The 18,837-nt window shown below is 47.5% G+C and overlaps 1 protein-coding gene and 1 pseudogene across 10 annotated transcripts in view; one reads left to right on the forward strand and one right to left on the reverse strand.

Annotated features, from left to right (window-relative positions):
- The window catches only part of ANKDD1A (ankyrin repeat and death domain containing 1A), a 46,120-nt gene that overhangs the window by 18,439 nt on the left and 8,844 nt on the right, over positions 1 to 18,837 (reverse strand). For 8 of the 10 annotated variants that reach the window (XM_074392811.1, XM_074392814.1, XM_074392813.1 and 5 more), the window contains 4 exons: positions 13,634 to 13,732; positions 9,010 to 9,114; positions 8,206 to 8,304; positions 544 to 642 (listed from right to left, as the gene is read on the reverse strand). In XM_074392811.1, coding sequence (XP_074248912.1) covers positions 544 to 642; positions 8,206 to 8,304; positions 9,010 to 9,114; positions 13,634 to 13,732 — 402 coding nt within the window. Of the gene's footprint in view, positions 1 to 543; positions 643 to 8,205; positions 8,305 to 9,009; positions 9,146 to 13,633; positions 13,733 to 18,837 lie in introns of all 10 variants that reach the window. The other 2 variants (XM_074392815.1, XM_074392816.1) reach the window with 1 other exon arrangement.
- On the forward strand, positions 1,395 to 6,005 carry LOC120363922 (ankyrin repeat domain-containing protein 40 pseudogene; annotated as a pseudogene).

Here is an 18,837-nt window from a genome sequence, read left to right on the forward strand (position 1 = left end):
GGAGAGTGATGAGGACGGCAGGGAGGCCCACCCAAGGGACCCCCAATCCCACAGTGAGAGGACACCTCTTCTGCCTCGGCCCCAGGGCCCCTTGAGCTCTCCACTGCCCTGCCCCTGGGAACAATGAGCTTTCTTGTTTGTGGTCACATGAGCCTCACGCTGATGTTCTCACTTTGTGGAGCACACGCATGGCATAATAGTCACTCCTGGCTCCACATCTCTGCTCACGTTCTTCCCCTATCAGGCTGTCTCAGCTCCTCCCTGATGTCTATTTCCTCCTACTCCAGGAAGCCCTCCCTGACCATCCTGTCCATGGTGACTTCTCCCTTCCTTGAACAAACACTCTCTGTCTCACTTCTTTGGTGATCCATCATGCCAAGTGCCACCACTAAGCCTGGAGTTCAGTGCTGCTGCTTGTCATTCCCTAGTGGACTCTCAGTGTGAGATCATGCCCTCAGCCTCCTCACCATGGGCTGAGGCTTCCTCAAAGGCAGACAGCAAGCCAGGGTCACACATCTCAGCATCCCCCAAGTGGTGACTCACCGCATTCTGCTCCTCCAGGTCCAGCCCGATGTCCACAAGTCGCTGCAGCACAGCCACATGGCCCCGGCCAGCAGCCAGGTGAAGGGCTGTGTTCCCCTCCTGCCAGAAAAAGGGTTCCTGAGAGGCCAGCAGACCACAGAGCCCCAGAATCACAGAGCTGCAATGAGCTGCAGCCATGCACACTGGGTGGGTGCCACCCTGCACCTGAGAACTGTGCCAAAAACTACAACCGGGGGCCTGTTCAAGGGCCAGGCCTGGTCTTTCTTTCGTTACACTTTAAAGCAGGTGCATTGCTTAAAAATTAAACAAAACCAGTTCTACTTTCCATGTACCCATCTGAAGCCAGTCCCTCCTTGGGTCTCCCAAATCCATCTCTTCTAACTGCTCAAGGTCCCAGCAACTCTCCCCTGAGCTCATGCTATTCCTGGCAGCTGCTTGGCTCAGTCACTCGCCTCCCTCAAGTCTGTGTGTGAGACATTGATTTCTCACTGAGTAGCATGGCCTACCCCGCCCACATTCTGAAACTGCAAACCCTACCTCTGTCCTCCTGAGCCTATTTTCCTGCCCTGCTTTTCCTTTCCCCACCATGTGGATCACCTGCTAACACACTGTCACTGACTGTGCACTTAGTGTTTATTGTCTGACTCGTTTTTTTCTTTTAATTTTACTTTAAGTTCTAGGATACAGGTGTAAAACGTGCAGGTTTGTTACAAAGGTAAACGTGTGCCATGGTGGTTTGCTGCATCTCTCAACCGGTCACCTAGGTATTAAGCCCCACATGCATTAGCTATTTGTCCTGATGCTCTCCCTCCCCTCACCCCACAACAGGCCCTGGTATGTGATGTGTCCATATGGTTCTCATTGTTCAGCTCGTACTTATGAATGAGATCATGCAGTTTTCTGGTTTTCTGTTCCTGTGTTAGTTTGCTAAGGATGGTGGCTTCCAGCTTCATCTAGGTCCCTGCAAAGGACATTATCTCATTCCTTTTTTTTTTTTTTTTTTTTTTTTTGAGACGGAGTTTCACTCTTGTTGCCTAGGCTGGAGTGCAATGGCGCGATCTTGGCTTACCACAACCTCCGCCTCCTGGGTTCAAGCAATTCTCCTGCCTCAGCCTCCTGAGTAGCTGCGATTACAGGCACGTGCCACCATGCCCAGCTAATTTTTTTTTTGTAGTTTTAGTAGAGACGGGGTTTCACCATGTTGACCAGGATGGTCTCGATCTCTTGACCTCGTGATCCACCCGCCTCAGCCTCCCAAAGTGCTGGGATTACAGGCTTGAGCCACCACGCCCAGCTTATCTCATTCCTTTTTATGGCTGCATAGTATTCCATGGTGTATATGTACCACATTTTTTTAATCCAGTCTATCATTGATGGGCATTTGGGTTGGTTCCACATGTCGACTCTTCTTGCTGGAACATAAGCACCAGAGGAGCAGGGCTGTGCATCTATTTTGTTCTCTGAAGTTTCCTTAAGTGCCTAGAATAGGGCCTGGGGCATATGGCCAACACTCAGTAGAGTGTTCAATGAGTCAGTAATGTAGGAGGGTCTTCAGGTGATCATATCTCAAGAGAGCTTGACATGTATCCTCTGGAACTTGAGTTGCTTTGCACTTGGAAAGTCTACAAGTGGGAGAGAGATCCAAGATGGCTGATCACTAGCAGCTTGGGATTGTGGCTCCCAGTGAAAGCATAGAGAACGAGAGGACGCCACACTTTCAGACAAATTTTTGTTGCTCACACACCAGAAGATTCCCAGCAGAGGAGCCCCACGGGTCGCCAGCACGACTCTTGTGGCTGGTGAGGCAGTTTTGCCGCTGCCTTGGTTCAGCGGTTCTTGATGCAGAGTCAGAAAAGCACCATCAATCTTAACACCACTGTTTTGGCTGGCGCAGTGGGTTGCTCAGATTTTAGCGCTGGGAATCAACAATTTGGATGTCCACTCAGAAACCCAATTACAAAGATGGTAATTATGAAGACCACAGATGGATAAATCTAAAATGAAGGGAAGAAACCAGCCTAAAAATGCTGAGAATACCCAAAAACAGAATGCCTCTCCCTCTACAGGGGATCACAGTTCCTCATCAGCAACGGAACAAAGTCTGATGGAGAACGAGTGTGTTCCATTATCAGAAGCAGGCTTCAAAAGGTGGATGATAAGAAACTTCTGGGAATTAAAAGAACTTGTTCTAACCCAATGCAAAGAAACTAAGAATTTTGAAAAAAGATTTGATGAAATGTTAACAAGAATACACAATTTAGAGAGGAATATAAGTGAATTAATGGAGCTGAAAAACACAATATGAGAACTTCACGAAGTATGCACAAGTTTTAACAGCCAAATTGATCAAGCAGAAGAAAGGGTATCAGAGGTCGAAGACCAACTTAATGAAATAAAACGAGAAGACAAGATTAGAGAAAAAAGGATAAAAAGGAACGAGCAAGAAATATGGAACTATATGAAAAGACCTAATCTACGTTTGATAGGTGTACCTGAATGTGATGAAGAGAATCAATCCAAGCTGGAAAATATGCTTCAGGATATTATTCAGGAAAATTTTCCCAACCTTGCAAGGCAGGACAATATTCAACTCCAGGTAATACAGAGAACACCATAAAGATATTCCTCAAGAAGACCAACTTCAAGGCACATAATCGCCAGATTCACCAGGGTTGAAATGAAGGAGAAAGTACTGAGGGCAGCCAGAGAAAAAGTTCAGGTTACCCATACAGGGAAGCCTATCAGACTCACAGCAGATCTCTCAGCAGAAACCCTACAAGCCAGAAGAGAGTGGGGGCCAATATTCTACATCCTTAAAGAAAAGAGCTTTCAATCCAGAATTTTACATCCAGCCAAGTTAAGCTTCATAAGCAAAGGAAAAATAAAATCTTTTGTGAACAAGCAAGCACTCAGAGATTTCATCACCACCAGGCCTGCTTTACAAGAGCTTCTGAAAGAACCACTACACATAGAAAGGAACAACCAGTATCGGCCTTTCTAAAAAAATACCAAAAAGTAAAGAGCATCAACATAATCAAGAATTTACATCAACTAATGGGCAAAACAGCCAGCTAACATTAAATGGCAGTATTAAACTCACATAAATTATTATTAATTCTAAATTTAAATCGACTAAATCTCCTAATCCAAAGACAGAGGCAAAAAAAGCCAAATCCCATCAGTATGTTGCATCCAGACCCATCTCACATTCATGGATACATAAAGACTTAAAATTAAGGGATGGAGAAAGATTTACCAACCAAATGGAGAGCAAAAATAAATAAATAAATAAAGCAGGAGTTGCAATTTTTGCCTCTGATAAAATAGACTTCAAGCAACAAAGATCATAAGAAGCAAAGGACATTAGATAATGATAAAAGGATCTATGCAACAAGAAAAGCTAAAGATCCTAAATATATATACACCCAATACAGGAATACCCAGATATATAAGACTTATAAAGAGACTTAGACTCCCACACAATAATAGTGGGAGACCTCAACATCAATATTAGACAGATCAATGAGACAGAAAATTAGCAATGATATCCAGGATTTGAACTCAGATCTGGAACAAGACTTGTTTACACTGGGTATGCAAACACAACCATGGTCAGGTAGTCTCTTACCTGCTAAAATCAGGAGCTGACAAAGAAATTCTTACCACGAAAGGAGAAATGCCAGTTCAGTTAACATCAAGGAGAGAAATCAGAAAGATTATGGGAGTGGAAGAAGATGATGACGATGATGACAACCTTCCCCAGCTGAAGGAGTCAGAACTGCCCTTTATTCCCAACTAAAGGGGCTAACCCAGCCTTCCCTTTTATCTACACACCCACAGCAGAGGACTCAGCCCAGATGCAGAATGGGGGCCCCTCCACAACTCCTGCATCACCCCCTGCAAATGGCTCACCTCCACTGCTTTCCCCTGGGGAACCTCCCCTCTTAGGGGCCTTTCCCCGGGACCATACTTCTCTGGCACTAGTTCAGAATGGTGATGTGTCTGCCCCCTCTGCCATACTCAGAACACCAGAAAGCACAAAACCGGGTCCTGTTTGTCAGCCACCAGTGAGTCAGAGCTGCTCCCTATTTTCTTCTGTCCCGTCCAAGCCACCAGTGTCTCTGGAGTCTCAAAATGGGACATGTGCAGGACCAGCGCCAGCATTCCAGCCATTTTTCTTCACTGGAGCATTTCCATTTAATATGCAAGGTAACCCCTCATCAGCAAACAGCCTCTGCAACAGGGGAGTTGGCATCCAGAGGGGTGGGATTTAATTAGGATTTTTTGGGTATAATTTCAAACTTACAGAAAAGTTACATGGCTAGCATAAGGAACTCCCTTTACTTAGATTCACAAATTAACTTTTTGCCTTTTACCCTGATATACTTCAGTATTCTTTCCATTATAATATCTTTCCAAAAAAAAAAAAAAAAAAAAGATAGGAAAGTCTAAAGGTGACAGGGACATAGCCAAGAGAAGCAGCTGCATTGGGCAGGGCAGAGATCCCAACGTACTTTGTATTAGAAGTGGCCCCGGCCGGGCGCGGTGGCTCAAGCCTGTAATCCCAGCACTCTGGGAGGCCGAGGCGGGTGGATCACGAGGTCAAGAGATCGAGACCATCCGGGTCAACATGGTGAAACCCCGTCTCTACTAAAAATACAAAAAATTAGCTGGGCATGGTGGCGCGTGCCTGTAATCCCAGCTACTCAGGAGGCTGAGGCAGGAGAATTGCCTGAATCCAGGAGGCGGAGGTTGCAGTGAGCCGAGATCACGCCATTGCACTCCAGCCTGGGTAACAAGAGCGAAACTCTGTCTCAAAAAAAAAAAAAAAAAAAAGAAGTGGCCCCTCCTGAGGTCTTCCTGCTTGAGGTTGTCCTTTAAAGGGATCTCCCTGCCAGGCACAGTGCCTCACACCTGTAATCACAGCACTTTGGGAGGCTGAGATGGGCAGATAGCTTGAGCCCAGGAATTCCAGCCTGGGCAATAAAGTGAGACTCTGTCTCTACAAAAAATACAAAAATTAGCAAGATGTGGTGGTGCATGCCTATAGTCCCAGGTAGTGGAGAGACTGAGGCAGGAGGATTGCTTGAGCATGAAGAGTTGAGGCTGCAGTGAGCTGTGATTGCACAACTACACTACAGCCTGGGCAACAGAGCAAGATCTTGTCTCAAAAAAAAAAAAGTTGAATTCAGCTAAAAATAATAATATTTTAAAATATTTTTTTAAAGCCCTGAACAGCTTTGTCTTCCCCTCCTTGCCAGCTTCTTTGCAGACACACATAGCTCCTGTAGGCTGGCTGCTGTGCGCTGGGACCAGCAGTAGGAAATGCAGTCACAGCGTGAAATCTCTGTGTTCAGAGACATGAAGGCAGTGGGTGAACCAGGAAGGGCCAACACGTGCCCCCAGTTAGCAGGGTGAGGAGACCATGGCAGGGCTTTCCTCTTCCTTCTGGGTTATAAATATCCATGTCCTGCCATTTGAAGTTGCAAGTGGCACACAGATGCCTGACAGGCACTCACTTTCCTGGGCAGGGCAGGGGGCTCGGAGGCAGGAGAGCTGGGCAGAAGGCAGCCTTGGTGTGAGCCTGGGGCCCTCTCGCCTCCACCCTGGGGATGTCCAGCATCTCCACCTTTGTGAGGCCTGGACAGCAACACCTCGCCCTTCCAAGTGGAGATCATCACTCTCTCTGGGCTCGCTAAGCCTCCCTATCATTCTAGAGTGCATGTGGCGTGACCTCTGTTGTTATTGACTCTAAGAGGTCTATCCCCCTTAGCAGGCCTTGAAAAACTTACTGTGCCCCCTCCCCAGATGAAAGTGAAAATGAAAACACTCCTATCCTGAAAATGCAAAACTTAACAAGGGTATGCAATTTTAAAAGCTTCTTTGCAGAATTTCTGGTTGCAAGATTCTGGAGAAGTTCATCAAAGCTGTATTTTCTTTCTCTGTTCTTGGTGCTCATGCTCTCCTGGGGCCCTGAGGTGTGATCATTTTGCCTCTTGGGTAAGCCAGTCCTGGCAGGTGCTGCCCTCTCCTCTCTCTATATGCCCAATTCCTGGCTCAATGCCTTGCACACAGCAGGACCTGCTCAGCCCAGAAGGATGAGTGTGGATACACTTGATGCAGAACCCAAGGGGTCAGTGCCCCAGGAGGCAGCCTGGTAAAGGGAGGAGCACAGCTTTATCCATTAGGATAATGGTTCCGAATTGAGCTCTACCTTTGTCTCACTGTGTGACCTTGGCTAAGGCATTTCCCTTTCTGGGTGAGTTTCCACAGCTGTGAAACGAGAAGGGTGAATTCAAATGCCTTCCAGTTCCAACAGCCTGTAGTGCAATTTGTGTGTGAGCTCTCTATCACTTCTGTACACACTGAACTCCCTCTATCCTGGCCAAGCACATTAACTAGAAGATTAATAATGGAGTTCATCTCTTTGTTGGAGGCATCATTTAGAATTTGCTATAACATATTTTGCTAATGATTCACAAGGGTATAATGAATATAAGAGTCATTGCAGAGTAGACCCTCCGGTCTCCGTCCCTTATCCCCTCTCAGTTGGGTGAAATCCTGCTCATAAGCCCTGAATGATATGCTCCCTCCTCTGTGCTCCCATCCTACTCCTGCCATAACCATAGCAGAGCAGCTGTGTGGCTACCACCCCCGACACTTCCCCACATCTGCCAACAAACAGACAACCCCAGTAGGTCACAGCCCTGCCCAATCCACTCCAGGCAGCACTACCAGCCATCTAGATCTGCCACCCTAGCCAGCCACAGTGGATCAGAGATCGTTACTATGACTGTGGCACTGAGTCCCTTAAGTAAGAAAGGGTGTGGGCCAGGTGTGGTGGCTCACACCTGTAATCCCAGCACTTTGGGAGGCTGAGGCAGGTGGATCACTAGGTCAGGAGTTCGAGACAAGCCTGACCAACATGGTGAAACTCCATCTCTACTAAGAATACAAAAATTAGCCAGGCGTGGTGGTGTGCACCTGTAATCCCAGCTACTTGGGAGGCTGAGGCAGGAGAATCACTTGAATCCTGGAGACAAAGGTTGCAGTGAGCCAAGATCATGCCATTGCCTATGCTCAGCCTGGGCAACAGAGCGAGACTCTGTCTCAAAAAAAAAAAAAAAAAAGAGCCGGGCGCGGTGGCTCAAGCCTGTAATCCCAGCACTTTGGGAGGCTGAGGCGGGTGGATCATGAGGTCAAGAGATCAAGACCATCCTTGGTCAATATGGTGAAACCCCGTCTCTACTAAAAATACGAAAAATTAGCTGGGCATGGGTGGCGTGTGCCTGTAATCCCAGCTGCTCAGGAGGCTGAGGCAGGAGAATTGCCTGAACCCAGGAGGCGGAGGTTGCGGTTAGCCGAGATCGCGCCATTGCACTCCAGCCTGGGTAACAAGAACGAAACTCCGTCCCAAAAAAAAAAAGAGAGAGAAATGGTGTCTTAGGCATCTTTATGCCACCAACCTATAGCACAGGGCCAGCCTATGGCACATGCTGGTGAAGCACCTGCTGGATGAACACTAGATACCTTCTCATCTTTGGCCCACATGCCCCTCCAGCACAGTGGGAGTCAGATGTGGACACAGGTGAGAAGCCAGAGCCTAGAAGGTAGCAAGTTTTGCATCCTGGTCAGGATCCCAGAACCTCATAGACACAGTACCTTGTCTTTGACACTGTGGTCACAGCCAGAGCCCACGAGGAAGTCCAGAGCATCCAGCTGCCCGTGCTCAGCTGCCCTGTGAAATGCTGTCCTCCCCAGCTGGCCAGAAGGAGACAGGGTGTGAACTTCCCTTGCTCTGTCAGTGGGCATACTTGCCTCTGCCCACCTGCCCTCTGTTCCCCAACCATTCTGGCCTTGCAGTGGCCTCTCCTGCCCCAGATACTGTCCTCTCCCTTTGCCTCCCCACACCCTCCTTAGAAAGCCCAGACCCAACTTCCCAGCAAGAGCCACTTGGTGGGGTCACTCCTTGCAGCCTAATGAATAAATAGATTCCTGAGAATAGGGGTTAAGATCTCCAGAGGGACCCCCAACTACCCATCAGACTTTCCCTCCTAAGATTACAGTCCCTCGAACTCACACTAGAGCCTATTCCTGTCCCTAAAGCTCCCACAAGCCTCACTCTTCCACTTGGTGCCCCCTCCAACCCCTGATTTCCTATCTTACCCACAAATCCAGTTTATTTACCAAATGTTACCTCCTCCAGGAAGCAAAAGCAATGCCTCCCTTTTCTAACCCATCTAATCCTTGATCAGGGCATCTCTGTGGCAGCTGAATGTGTTCTGCTTGTATTTTGCTCATTTGCACCCCCAACACCTCTTCCCAACCGATGACTCCCCAGGCCAGGTGCAGTCTGCCCACAGATCAAAGGATGCACCCGAGGAATGTGGTAAGCCCAGTGGGCAAGAGTGGCCCCAGGAGCCCTCCCCACAATGGGACTGATGAGTAGCCCTGAGACGCTCTCACCTTGTCTACGTGGTCCAGGTCCACATCCTCCAGGTCCTCCATTATGAATGCCAGCACAGGCACGTGGCCTTTTTGGGCTGCGCAGTGCAGTAAGGTCAGGCCATCCTGGAAACAAGTGCAGGATGGTCCCTGCAGTCTGCGAAGGGAGGCCCTTCTCACACACTGCTAGTCTCCCAAACAGCAAGTGTTTGAGACCCAGAGCACAGCCTCCACATGAATTCAACACTGTAAATGATGAATGGCCCCAGGGGTAACCCACTCTGCTGCCCACTGAGCCTGAGAGGGGCTGGCAGGAGTTGGGATGCCGAAGTTCAAATCTCAGCTCTAGCACTCCTCAGCTCTGCAGTCTTGGGTCAGTTACTGCCACCTCTCTGAGCCTCCATTTTTTTTTTTTTTTTTTTTTTTTTTTTTTGAGACAGTCTTGCTGTGGCCCAATCTTGGCTCACTGCAACCTCCGACTCCCTGGTTCAAGCGATTCTCCTGCCTCAGCCTTCCGAGTAATGGGACTACAGGTGTGCGCCACCATGCCCAGCTAATTTTTGTATTTTTAGGAGAGTCAGGGTTTCACGATGTTGGCCAGGATGATCTCAATCTCTTGACTTCATGATCCACCCACCTCTGCCTCCCAAAGTGCTGGAATTACAGGTGTGAGCCACCATGCTCAGTCTGAGCTTCTATTTTCACATGGGACAAACTAGCATCATAATCCCTGACCACCTCAGTGGGTGGTTGGGAGGACTGGACCTAAAGGAAAAATATTTTATCATCTGCAAATTAATTCAAACATGTACAGAGTGGTCATATATAGCACTAGTAGCCTCCAGAACAGTTAAGAAGGTTCTAGACATCTGCCTCCCTTGATACAGCTGCTAATGAAGAAGCAGGTGACTAAGTGACCAGTGTATGTCACCAGGAAGTGACCTCCTAACCTTCTAGGGAAGATTAAGAGCAGATATGTGCCAGTTGCAGTGGCTCATGCCTGTAATCTCAGCACTTAGGGAGGCTAAGGCGGGCAGATCACCTGAGGTCAAGAGTTCAAGACTAGCCTGGCCAGCATGGTGAGACCCCATCTCTACTAAAATTACAAAAATTAGCCAGGTGTGGTGACAGGTGCCTGTAATCCCATCTATTTGGGAGGCTGAGGTGGGAGACTTGCTTGAACCCAGGAGGTGGAGGTTGCAGTGAGCCAAGATTGTGCCACTGCACTCTAGCCTGGGAGACAGATCGAAACTCCATCAAAAAAAAAAAAAAAAAAAGCAAATGTGGTCTGCAGGGAGTAGAGGCTCCAAAGCGGCCTAGGTTGGGAGGTAGACAGGAAGAAGGTCTCTGGAGCCTAGAAGCAACAGGAGGGAAGCTTGCAAATCCTGTTTATGTCCCAGAGCTTCTACTACTGCTTTACATTAAGGTCAGATTATGTGAAGGCGTTTTTGCAACCCATCCATGGGTCATAAAATCAGTAGAACAGTGTTTCACATCTTGACAGTGGTCCAATCTCAGTGAGTATAAATTTTCAATGTGTGTCTTTCATGTCGGGATCATGGACCCCCTGATATGAAGGGATGAGAAAGGGACTTCCCTCTTGTGTTCTTCCCAGATTCTATAGCCCTGGACTGATGATTTTCATGAGGAAAACATGAGACAAACCCAAACTGAAGGAAATTCTATGAAATACTTGACTACTACTCTCCAAAAGGGTTAAGGTCATAGAAAACAAGGAAAAACTAAGAAATCATCACAAAATTAGAAGAGACTAAGGAGACAAGATGACTAAAGCATTGTAGAATATGAATGGAAAAACTGCTGAAATCTTTTTTTTTTTTTTTTTTTTGAGGCAGAGTCTTGCCCTGTCACCCAGGCTGGAGTGCAGTGGTGTGATCTTGGCTCACTGCAACCTCTGCCTCCTTGGTCCAAGCGATTCTCCTGCCTCAGCCTCCAAGTAGCTAGGACAACAGGTGTGTGCCACCACGCCCAGCTAATTTTTGTATTTTTAATAGAGACAGGGTTTCACCATGTTGACCAGGATAGTCTTGATCTCTTGACCTCATGATCCGCCTGCCTCAGCCTCCCGAGGGATTATAGGCTTGAGCCACAGTGCCCGGCCTGAAATCTTATTATAGTCTGTAGTTTAGTAAAACTGTAAATATCACCAATGCCTGGCAAGGTAGAGCTATGTGAACAGCAGGAAAAGGCGAAAGCTTCAGGGCAGAAGCAGGAATGGGCCTGTGGGGTAAATCCCTTTGGGCAAGACCTTGAACAAGAGATTGAAAGGAAGAATGGGGTCTATCATTTGCAAAGCTGGCTTCATCTATCCCCCCTGCCCTTGGAACTGCACCCCAGGATTGCGCTACTCTTCTTACCAAGAATCTACTGGTCCTGCGACAGGCTTTTGAATGCAATGGGAGTGATACCATGTGGCTTTCCAGCCTTGGCCTCTAGAACCCTTGCCAATTCCACTCTGGCTCTTTTGCTGCCCTGAGGCAGCCACGTAAGGAAGTCTGTGCTAGCCTTCCCAAGGATTAGTGGCCACCTGGAGAAACCAGCCACACCATCCCAGACGTTCCAACCCTTCGTGCAGAGGCTCCAGACACATGAGTGAGACCCTCCAGGACCAGCCCAACCACCTGCTGACTGCAGCCTTGTAGGTGAGCCCAGGTAAAGCCAGAGGAACTGCCAGCCAACCACAGAATTGTGGAAAATAATATATAGTTACTTTCAGATTCGATACTTTTAAGTTTTAGAGTAATTTGTTACCGAAAATAGAAAACGAATATAGAGGGAATCTGCTTATCTACAAGAGTCCATGACTTAGAACCTCGCCTGCCGTATACATCCAAGACTCCACCTCCCTCATTCTAGAACATGGAGGCTCATTCATGCTCCATTTACAGCCACTGGATTCCCCAAGGCCACTGAGCCCTTCCAAGGACAAGCCAGGCCAGGCCAGCAGGACCAGACAGCAGAACCCTGGGCTTGAACCTGGGTGTGTTCACAGGGTGCCCTCCTGCTGGCCCCTCTTCCCACACTCCAGCTCAGATCTTATGACCCATGGCATAGGGGCATGCTTCCCTGGGATGGATTTTCCAACTCAAACACTTTCAGGGGCACTCCCACCACTGCCAGCAGGATCCTAACAATGACATGAGACAGACCTCTTACATGCCACAACGCTTTTACATCTGATGAAACCTATAGGCCCCTTCTCGGAATATTTACTTAAATACAAAAAATAAATTATACAAGAAAAAATTGTTGATCAAATACACAGGCTTACGGTGGTGTTATTAGTTTCATATTGCTGCTATAACAAATTACCATAAACTTCATGGCATAAAAGAGCACAAGTTGATTATTTTACAATACTGGTGGTCAGAAGTCTAAATTGGGTTGGCTTTCTTCTGGATGCTTTTGGGGAGAATCTGTTTCCAGGCGTTTATTAGATTCTAGAAGCTGCCCATATTCCTTGGCTAGTGGCTCGCATGACTCCAACCCCAGCTTCCTTCATCAAACCTCACACACATCCCATCATATCCAACAAACTCCTGTTGGCATATTAGGTTCTAGAGGTTCAGAGGTTTTAGGGATTAGGATATGGATATCTTTAGCGTTCCATTATTCTGCCTACTGTAAAAGGAAACCAATTATATTGAAATTAAGTTATCAAAATACTACAAACCAAGTTTTCAATCCAGTAACACATGTACTTCCTTACTGACCAGTTAAGCAACAAGATCTAGTGAAGGATCTGATAACCTCCATAATTTCAAAGTAATGATAAGTATACAGAGTATTTTAAGATAACTGCAAAAACTTCCATGTAATATGAAACTAGCTACATTTTATATTAGTTACAAAATCACAAGTACTAATACAGCCTACATTCATCATTGAAAAAAATGCTAAATTTTCAAGAAGTTAGTGAAAATAAATATGCGCTTTTTTTCCAATCCAAGTTCATAGGTCCCCTGAATTTTCTCCAAGAACTCAAGTGAGAACTCCTGGCTGAAGGGATTTGGCCCAGAAATGTTTGCATTTTCCCATGGGCCACCGACACCCTAAAAGGTGAGACACCTGTGGTGGGATTCCAGGCACTCTCACTTGCTGGGGCCCTGCTCCCTCAAACCACAGGACACACTGGTGAGCAGCAAGCAGATGTCAGGCTCCTAATGTGCCCTTGTTCTCCCACAGCTCTGAGGTGGGTACCAGCATCCCCCTTTCCACAGGTGAACACTGAGGCTCCAGGTGACAGAGTAACTCGCCCACCATACCACACTTGGTAAATGATGCTTTGCTCCTTTTACCCCACCTCGCTGAGCACCAGGCGTGCAGGGTCTGGCAGGAGGGTGGAGGAGATCCCACCTCCTTCTCATTTAATTTTCCTAACTACCCTCTGAGGGAGTTACTTTGATTCCTCTCTTGTCAATAAGGAGGCCGGCCAGAGGGCTGGGGACTGTCCCAACTCACCAAGCAGTAAAGGGAGATGGGAGAGAGCAGAAGAAAGATGGACAGGCAGAGGCAGGTGGGGAGGCTGGATGGACAAGCTGGGGTGGGATACAGAGGTGGAGGCAGACCGTGCATCTGGGGCCGGGGGAGCTGAGGGGACGGGGGCTGCCTGCAGAGGCCTTACCTTGCTCTCACAGTGGATCTTGGCCCCCGAGTTGACCAGGATCTGGAGGATCCGTAAGTGGCCAAACCAGGCAGACAGGAGAAGTGCATTCATGCCAAACTGGGGGAAAGGACATAGAAGAAATGAGAAGAATGTGGAGAGGTGTGGTCGTGCCAGCTAGGCCTGTGCCTTATGACTAAACCACACAACCAGAAGGGACTGTAAGTGCCACTCAGTCCAGGGAGCTCCAAGCTTTAGGAATTTAAAGACCAGGACTTTTTTTTTTTTTTTTTTTTAAATAGAGGCTGATGTACTGCTGCAAACTTTTTGAATTTATTTTTTGCTAAATGAAACTTAAAAATAAAACAGGTGCCAGCTATGCTCAGTGGCTCATGCCTATAATCCCAGCACTTTGGGAGGCTGAGATGGGAGGATCAGATGAGGTCAGGAGTTCGAGAACAGCCTGGCCAACAAGGGGAAACCCTGTCTCTACTAAAAACACAAAAATTATCTGGGCATAGTAGTGCGTGCCTCTAATCCCAGCTACTTGGGAGGTTGAGGCAGGAAAACTGCTGAATCCAGGAAACAGAGGTTGCAGTGAGTCAAGATCACGCCACTGCACTCCAGCCTGAGGGACAAAGCCAGACTTTGTATCAAAAAATTTTATTTAATATTTTAAGAAATGTCTGCCATTTACTCTCATCATCATTTCATAAAGAAAGGCTATTTTAAAAGGAAAAATTTGTAAGGAACCAATCTTAGAATATTTTCTTGACAAATAAAATGCCATAACTGGGCATGGTGATTCACAACTATAATCCCAACACTCTGAAATGAGAATCACTTGAGCCCAGGAGTTTGAAACCAGACTGGGCAAAATACAGGGACCCTATCTCTACAGACATTTAAAAAAAAAATAAGCCAGTCATGGTGGCACACCCCTGTGGTCCCAGCTACTTGGGAGGCTGAGGTGGAAGGATCACTTGAGCCCAGAAGGTAGAGGCTGCAATGAGCTGTGATCCTACCACTGTACTCCAGCCTTGGTGACAGAGCAAAACCCTGTCTCAAAAACAAACAAACGAAAAACAAATGTAGCTTCATGAAAAATTCATTGTCTTTGTTTTCTGGTTTGCTATGACTGGTGAAGACCTTATCCTGGACTGGTATTTAAGAACGAACTGTTTAAATCTCCCATAGAGGCCAGGCATAGTGGCTCATGCCTGTAATCGCAGCACTTTGGGAGGGGCCAATGTGGGAGGATTGCTTAAGCAGGAGTTCAAGACCAGCCTGGGCAACATAGTGAGACCTATTGCTACAAAAACATTAGCTGGGCATGGTGGTTCGTGTCTGTAGTCCCAGCTACTTGGGAGGCTGAGGTGAGAGATCATTTGAACCCGGGAGGCAAAGGTTGCAGTGAGCCAAAATTGTACCACTGCAGCCCAGCCTGGGCGATGGAGCAAAAGCCTGTCTCAAAAATAAATATCCCATAGAATATCTTCAAGGCAGTTAGCTTAAATCTGCAGCACCACACCACCTCATGAGACACCACTGCACAGTCAAACACTGGCTTCTGTTAGAAATGCCTCCTCAGCCAGGTGCAGTGGCTCACACCTGGCAGTAATCCCAGCCCTTTGGGAGGCTGAGGCAAGCAGATCACCTGAGGTCATGAGTTCGAGACCAGCCTGACCAACATGGAGAAATCCTGTCTCTACAAAAATACAAAATTAGCTGGGTATGGTGGCATGCACCTGCAATCCCAGCTACTCAGGAGGTTAAGGCAGGAGAATCACTGGAACCCAGGAGGCAGAAGTTGCCATGAGCCGAGATCGCGCCATTGCACTCCAGCCTGGGGAACAAGAGTGAAACTCCGTCTCAAAAAAGAAAAACAAATGCTCTATTGAAATCTGAACTCCTGCAATTTCCATCCCACCAACCCTCTGGAGCAACTGAAAATATATTGATGCCTCCACTAAGGGCAGCCCCACGCCTGTCTGCAGGATGCTCCTCCTTAACATCTGCACGGTGTTCCAGGGTCCCCAGAGCCTCTTTGATGACCTTCACTGTAGGAGGGCTCTGCACTCGCCCCCACCTCCCTGGAGTCTTTTCTTCTCCGTAAAGAGCACCCCCAGGCCTCCAAACTCAGCTCCAGTGATACATCAAGAGTCAGCCCGATCCTGGAAATGGCTTTTTGCAGTGCCTCCTTGGGTGTGGCTCCACTAGAAGCCTTTGTGAGGGGTACCAGGAAAAGAGGTCTTAGTGGCTGGCCCCAGAATTCCTCTTAGGGAGGAAACTGTGTTTGGGTAAAAGCCTTGACAAAGGGTTGAGATAAAAGGTGAAACCCCAGAGGGGACTCACTGATCAGCAGGCTCCCAAGCATCCAAAGAGAATTTCACTGCTCTACTTTAGAAACAGGTGGGAATTTAGGCCAGGCATGGTGGCTTATGACTGTAATCCCAGCACTTTGGGAGGCCGAGGTGGGCGGATCACCCGAGGTTGGGAGTTCAACATCAGCTTGACCAACATGGAGAAACCCTGTTTCTACTAAAAAAAAAAAAAAAAAAAAAATACAAAAAAAAATTTTTTTTAAAGGCAAGAATATGGAGGCAGGAGGGAAGCAGTGCAGACAAGGACAGCACTGGAGAGAGGAGGGGAGCAGAGGCTGGGGCCAAGACAAGGAAAGGACCCAGGGCCGTTAAAGAACAGAATGTCAAAGAAGGGATTTTAGGATTTTTACACTGTTTTCATGTGTGACGTAGGTCCCCTCTATTTCCCAGTTTGGAAAGCCATCCCACACCACAAGCCTTGTGTAAATGGAGTCCCTGGAAACCATGTTTGGGATGACGCCAGGATGGAGTCAAAGGACGATCTGCAAAGTTTCAAGAAGACACCAAAAGTTGACCAGAAGCTGGAAGGCAGAGCCAGCAGGGACCACAAGAATTTAAGTTCTTCCTCCTGAAATCCTAGGGAAGGTGTCGGACCCAGCATAGAGCTTCAAATAAGGGTCTATCACCCAAGATGGGGGTGTATTTTTTTTAATTAAAAATAATATAACAACAACAACAACAACAAAAATGAGGGTGTACAGCTGGCCTTAAGAAGAGCCAAAGAGGCCAGGAGACCCGGCACTGGCTCAGAGCTCAGCTCCTGCTAAAAAATCAGTAACTGTGGGCTGGGTGCAGGAGGGAGGAAAAAGAACCAGCACAGACAGAGTCCAGAGGGAGGAAAATAAAAAGAGTGAAGGCTCAGGACTGGGGGAGGGAGAGCCATGGGAGCCAGAGCCTCCTGACAGCGGGGTCTCCCAGGATACATCACAGTCCTAAACCAGCTTTCCCCACATACATAGTTCCTAAGAACTGTCCAGGTCAGAGTCCTGTGGCCTATCACCAGAGACCTTCCTCCAACAACAGGATGTCCCTTCTCCAGCACCTCCTGAACCCCGTGACTACAGCAGGCAAGCCCACCAGGCTGTCTTATTTTTCAAAATGTTATTGATTGCCATTTGCAAAAGAAATAGAATTCTTCTTACTAAACTCCTGAAGGAGAATTCTTATTTTTTTGTTTGTTTGTTTGTTTTTTGTTTTTTTGAGATGGAGTCTCATTCTGTAGCCCAGGCTGGAGTGCAGTGGCACAATCTCAGCTTACTTCAACCTCTACCTCCAGGGTCCTGATTCAAGCAATTCTCCTACCTCAGCCTCCCAAGTAGCTGGGATTACAGGCACGAGCCACTATGCCCAGCTAATTTTTGTATTTTTTTTTTTTTTTTTTTTTGAGACGGAGTTTCGCTCTTGTTACCCAGGCTGGAGTGCAATGGCGCGATCTCAGCTCACCGCAACCTCCACCTCCTGGGTTCAGGCAATTCTCCTGCCTCAGCCTCCTGAGGAGCTGGGATTACAGGCACGTGCCACCATGCCCAGCTAATTTTTTGTATTTTTAGTAGAGACGGGTTTTCACCATGTTGACCAGGATGGTCTCGATCTCTTGACCTCGTGATCCACCCGCCTCGGCCTCCCAAAGTGCTGGGATTACAGGCTTGAGCCACCGTGCCCGGCATTTTTGTATTTTTTTTTAGTAGAGATGGGGTTTCACCATGTTGGCCAGTCTGGTCTTGAACTCCTGACCTTGTGATCCGCCCACTTCAGCCTCCTAAAGTGCTGGGATTACAGGCATATACCACCACACCCGGCTAATTTTTGTATTTTTAATAGTGACGGGGTGAAACCATGTTAGCCAGGCTGGCCTTGAACTCTTGACCTCAGGTGATCTCCCGCCTTGGCCTCCCAAAATGCTGGGATTACTGGTGTGAGCCACCACGCCCGGCCAACAGAGAGGATTTCTAAAAGGGCCCCCTCTTATTGTTCTTCCTTATAGCATCTTTTCTTACTAAACCCCTGAAGGAAGATATAACAGCACAGTGGTGATAGTGAGGGTCTTTGTGGGTATAAATAGTTGATGCAAGAGGCACTAGTGTTTCACCAAGGAGTTCAGACTAAGGATCCTAGACATCTTCTCCTAAAGGCATTCGCTAAATAAGGCCTAACAGGTACAGGGAGGAGACAGGATTGAGGAATGGGGAGGTAAGGGTTGTTGCTTCACCTCAATCCCAACTAGTAATCCAGCCCCCACATGGTGGGGCCTGGGAGCAGAGAGAAGCCAGAACAAAGAAAACTGTTTCTGTGGACCGTTAAGTCACTGCAGGGAGGTTTATCTATTTATTTATTTACTATTTATTTTTGAGATGGAGTCTTGCTCTGCCCCCCAGGCTGGAGTGCAGTGGTACCACCTCAGCTCACTGCAACCTCCGCTTCCCGGGTTCAAGTGATTCTCCTTCCTCAGCCTCCCAAGTAGCTGGGACTACCGGCGCATGCCACCATGCCTGGCTAATTTTTAGTATTTTTAGTAGAGACAGGGTTTCACTGTGTTAGCCAGGATGGTCTTGATCTGTTGACCTCGTGATCTGCCCGCCTCAGCCTCCCAAAGTGCTGGGATTACAGGCGTGAGCCACCGAACCTGACCAGTTTTTTTTATTTTAAAATTTTTGTCTATTTATTTAGACACCAGGTTATAACATTGGCTAATTTTTGTATTTTTCGTACAGAGTTTGGCTATGTTGCCCAGGCTTCTCTCCAACTCTTGGGCTCAGGTGATCCACCTACTTGGCCTCCCAAAGTGCTGAGATTACAGGCGTGAGCCACAGCACCCAGCATTTTTCAAATTTAAATTTAGTC

Source organism: Saimiri boliviensis, chromosome 2 (genome assembly GCF_048565385.1).
Source record: "Saimiri boliviensis isolate mSaiBol1 chromosome 2, mSaiBol1.pri, whole genome shotgun sequence".
Classification (NCBI taxonomy): Eukaryota; Metazoa; Chordata; class Mammalia; order Primates; family Cebidae; genus Saimiri; species Saimiri boliviensis.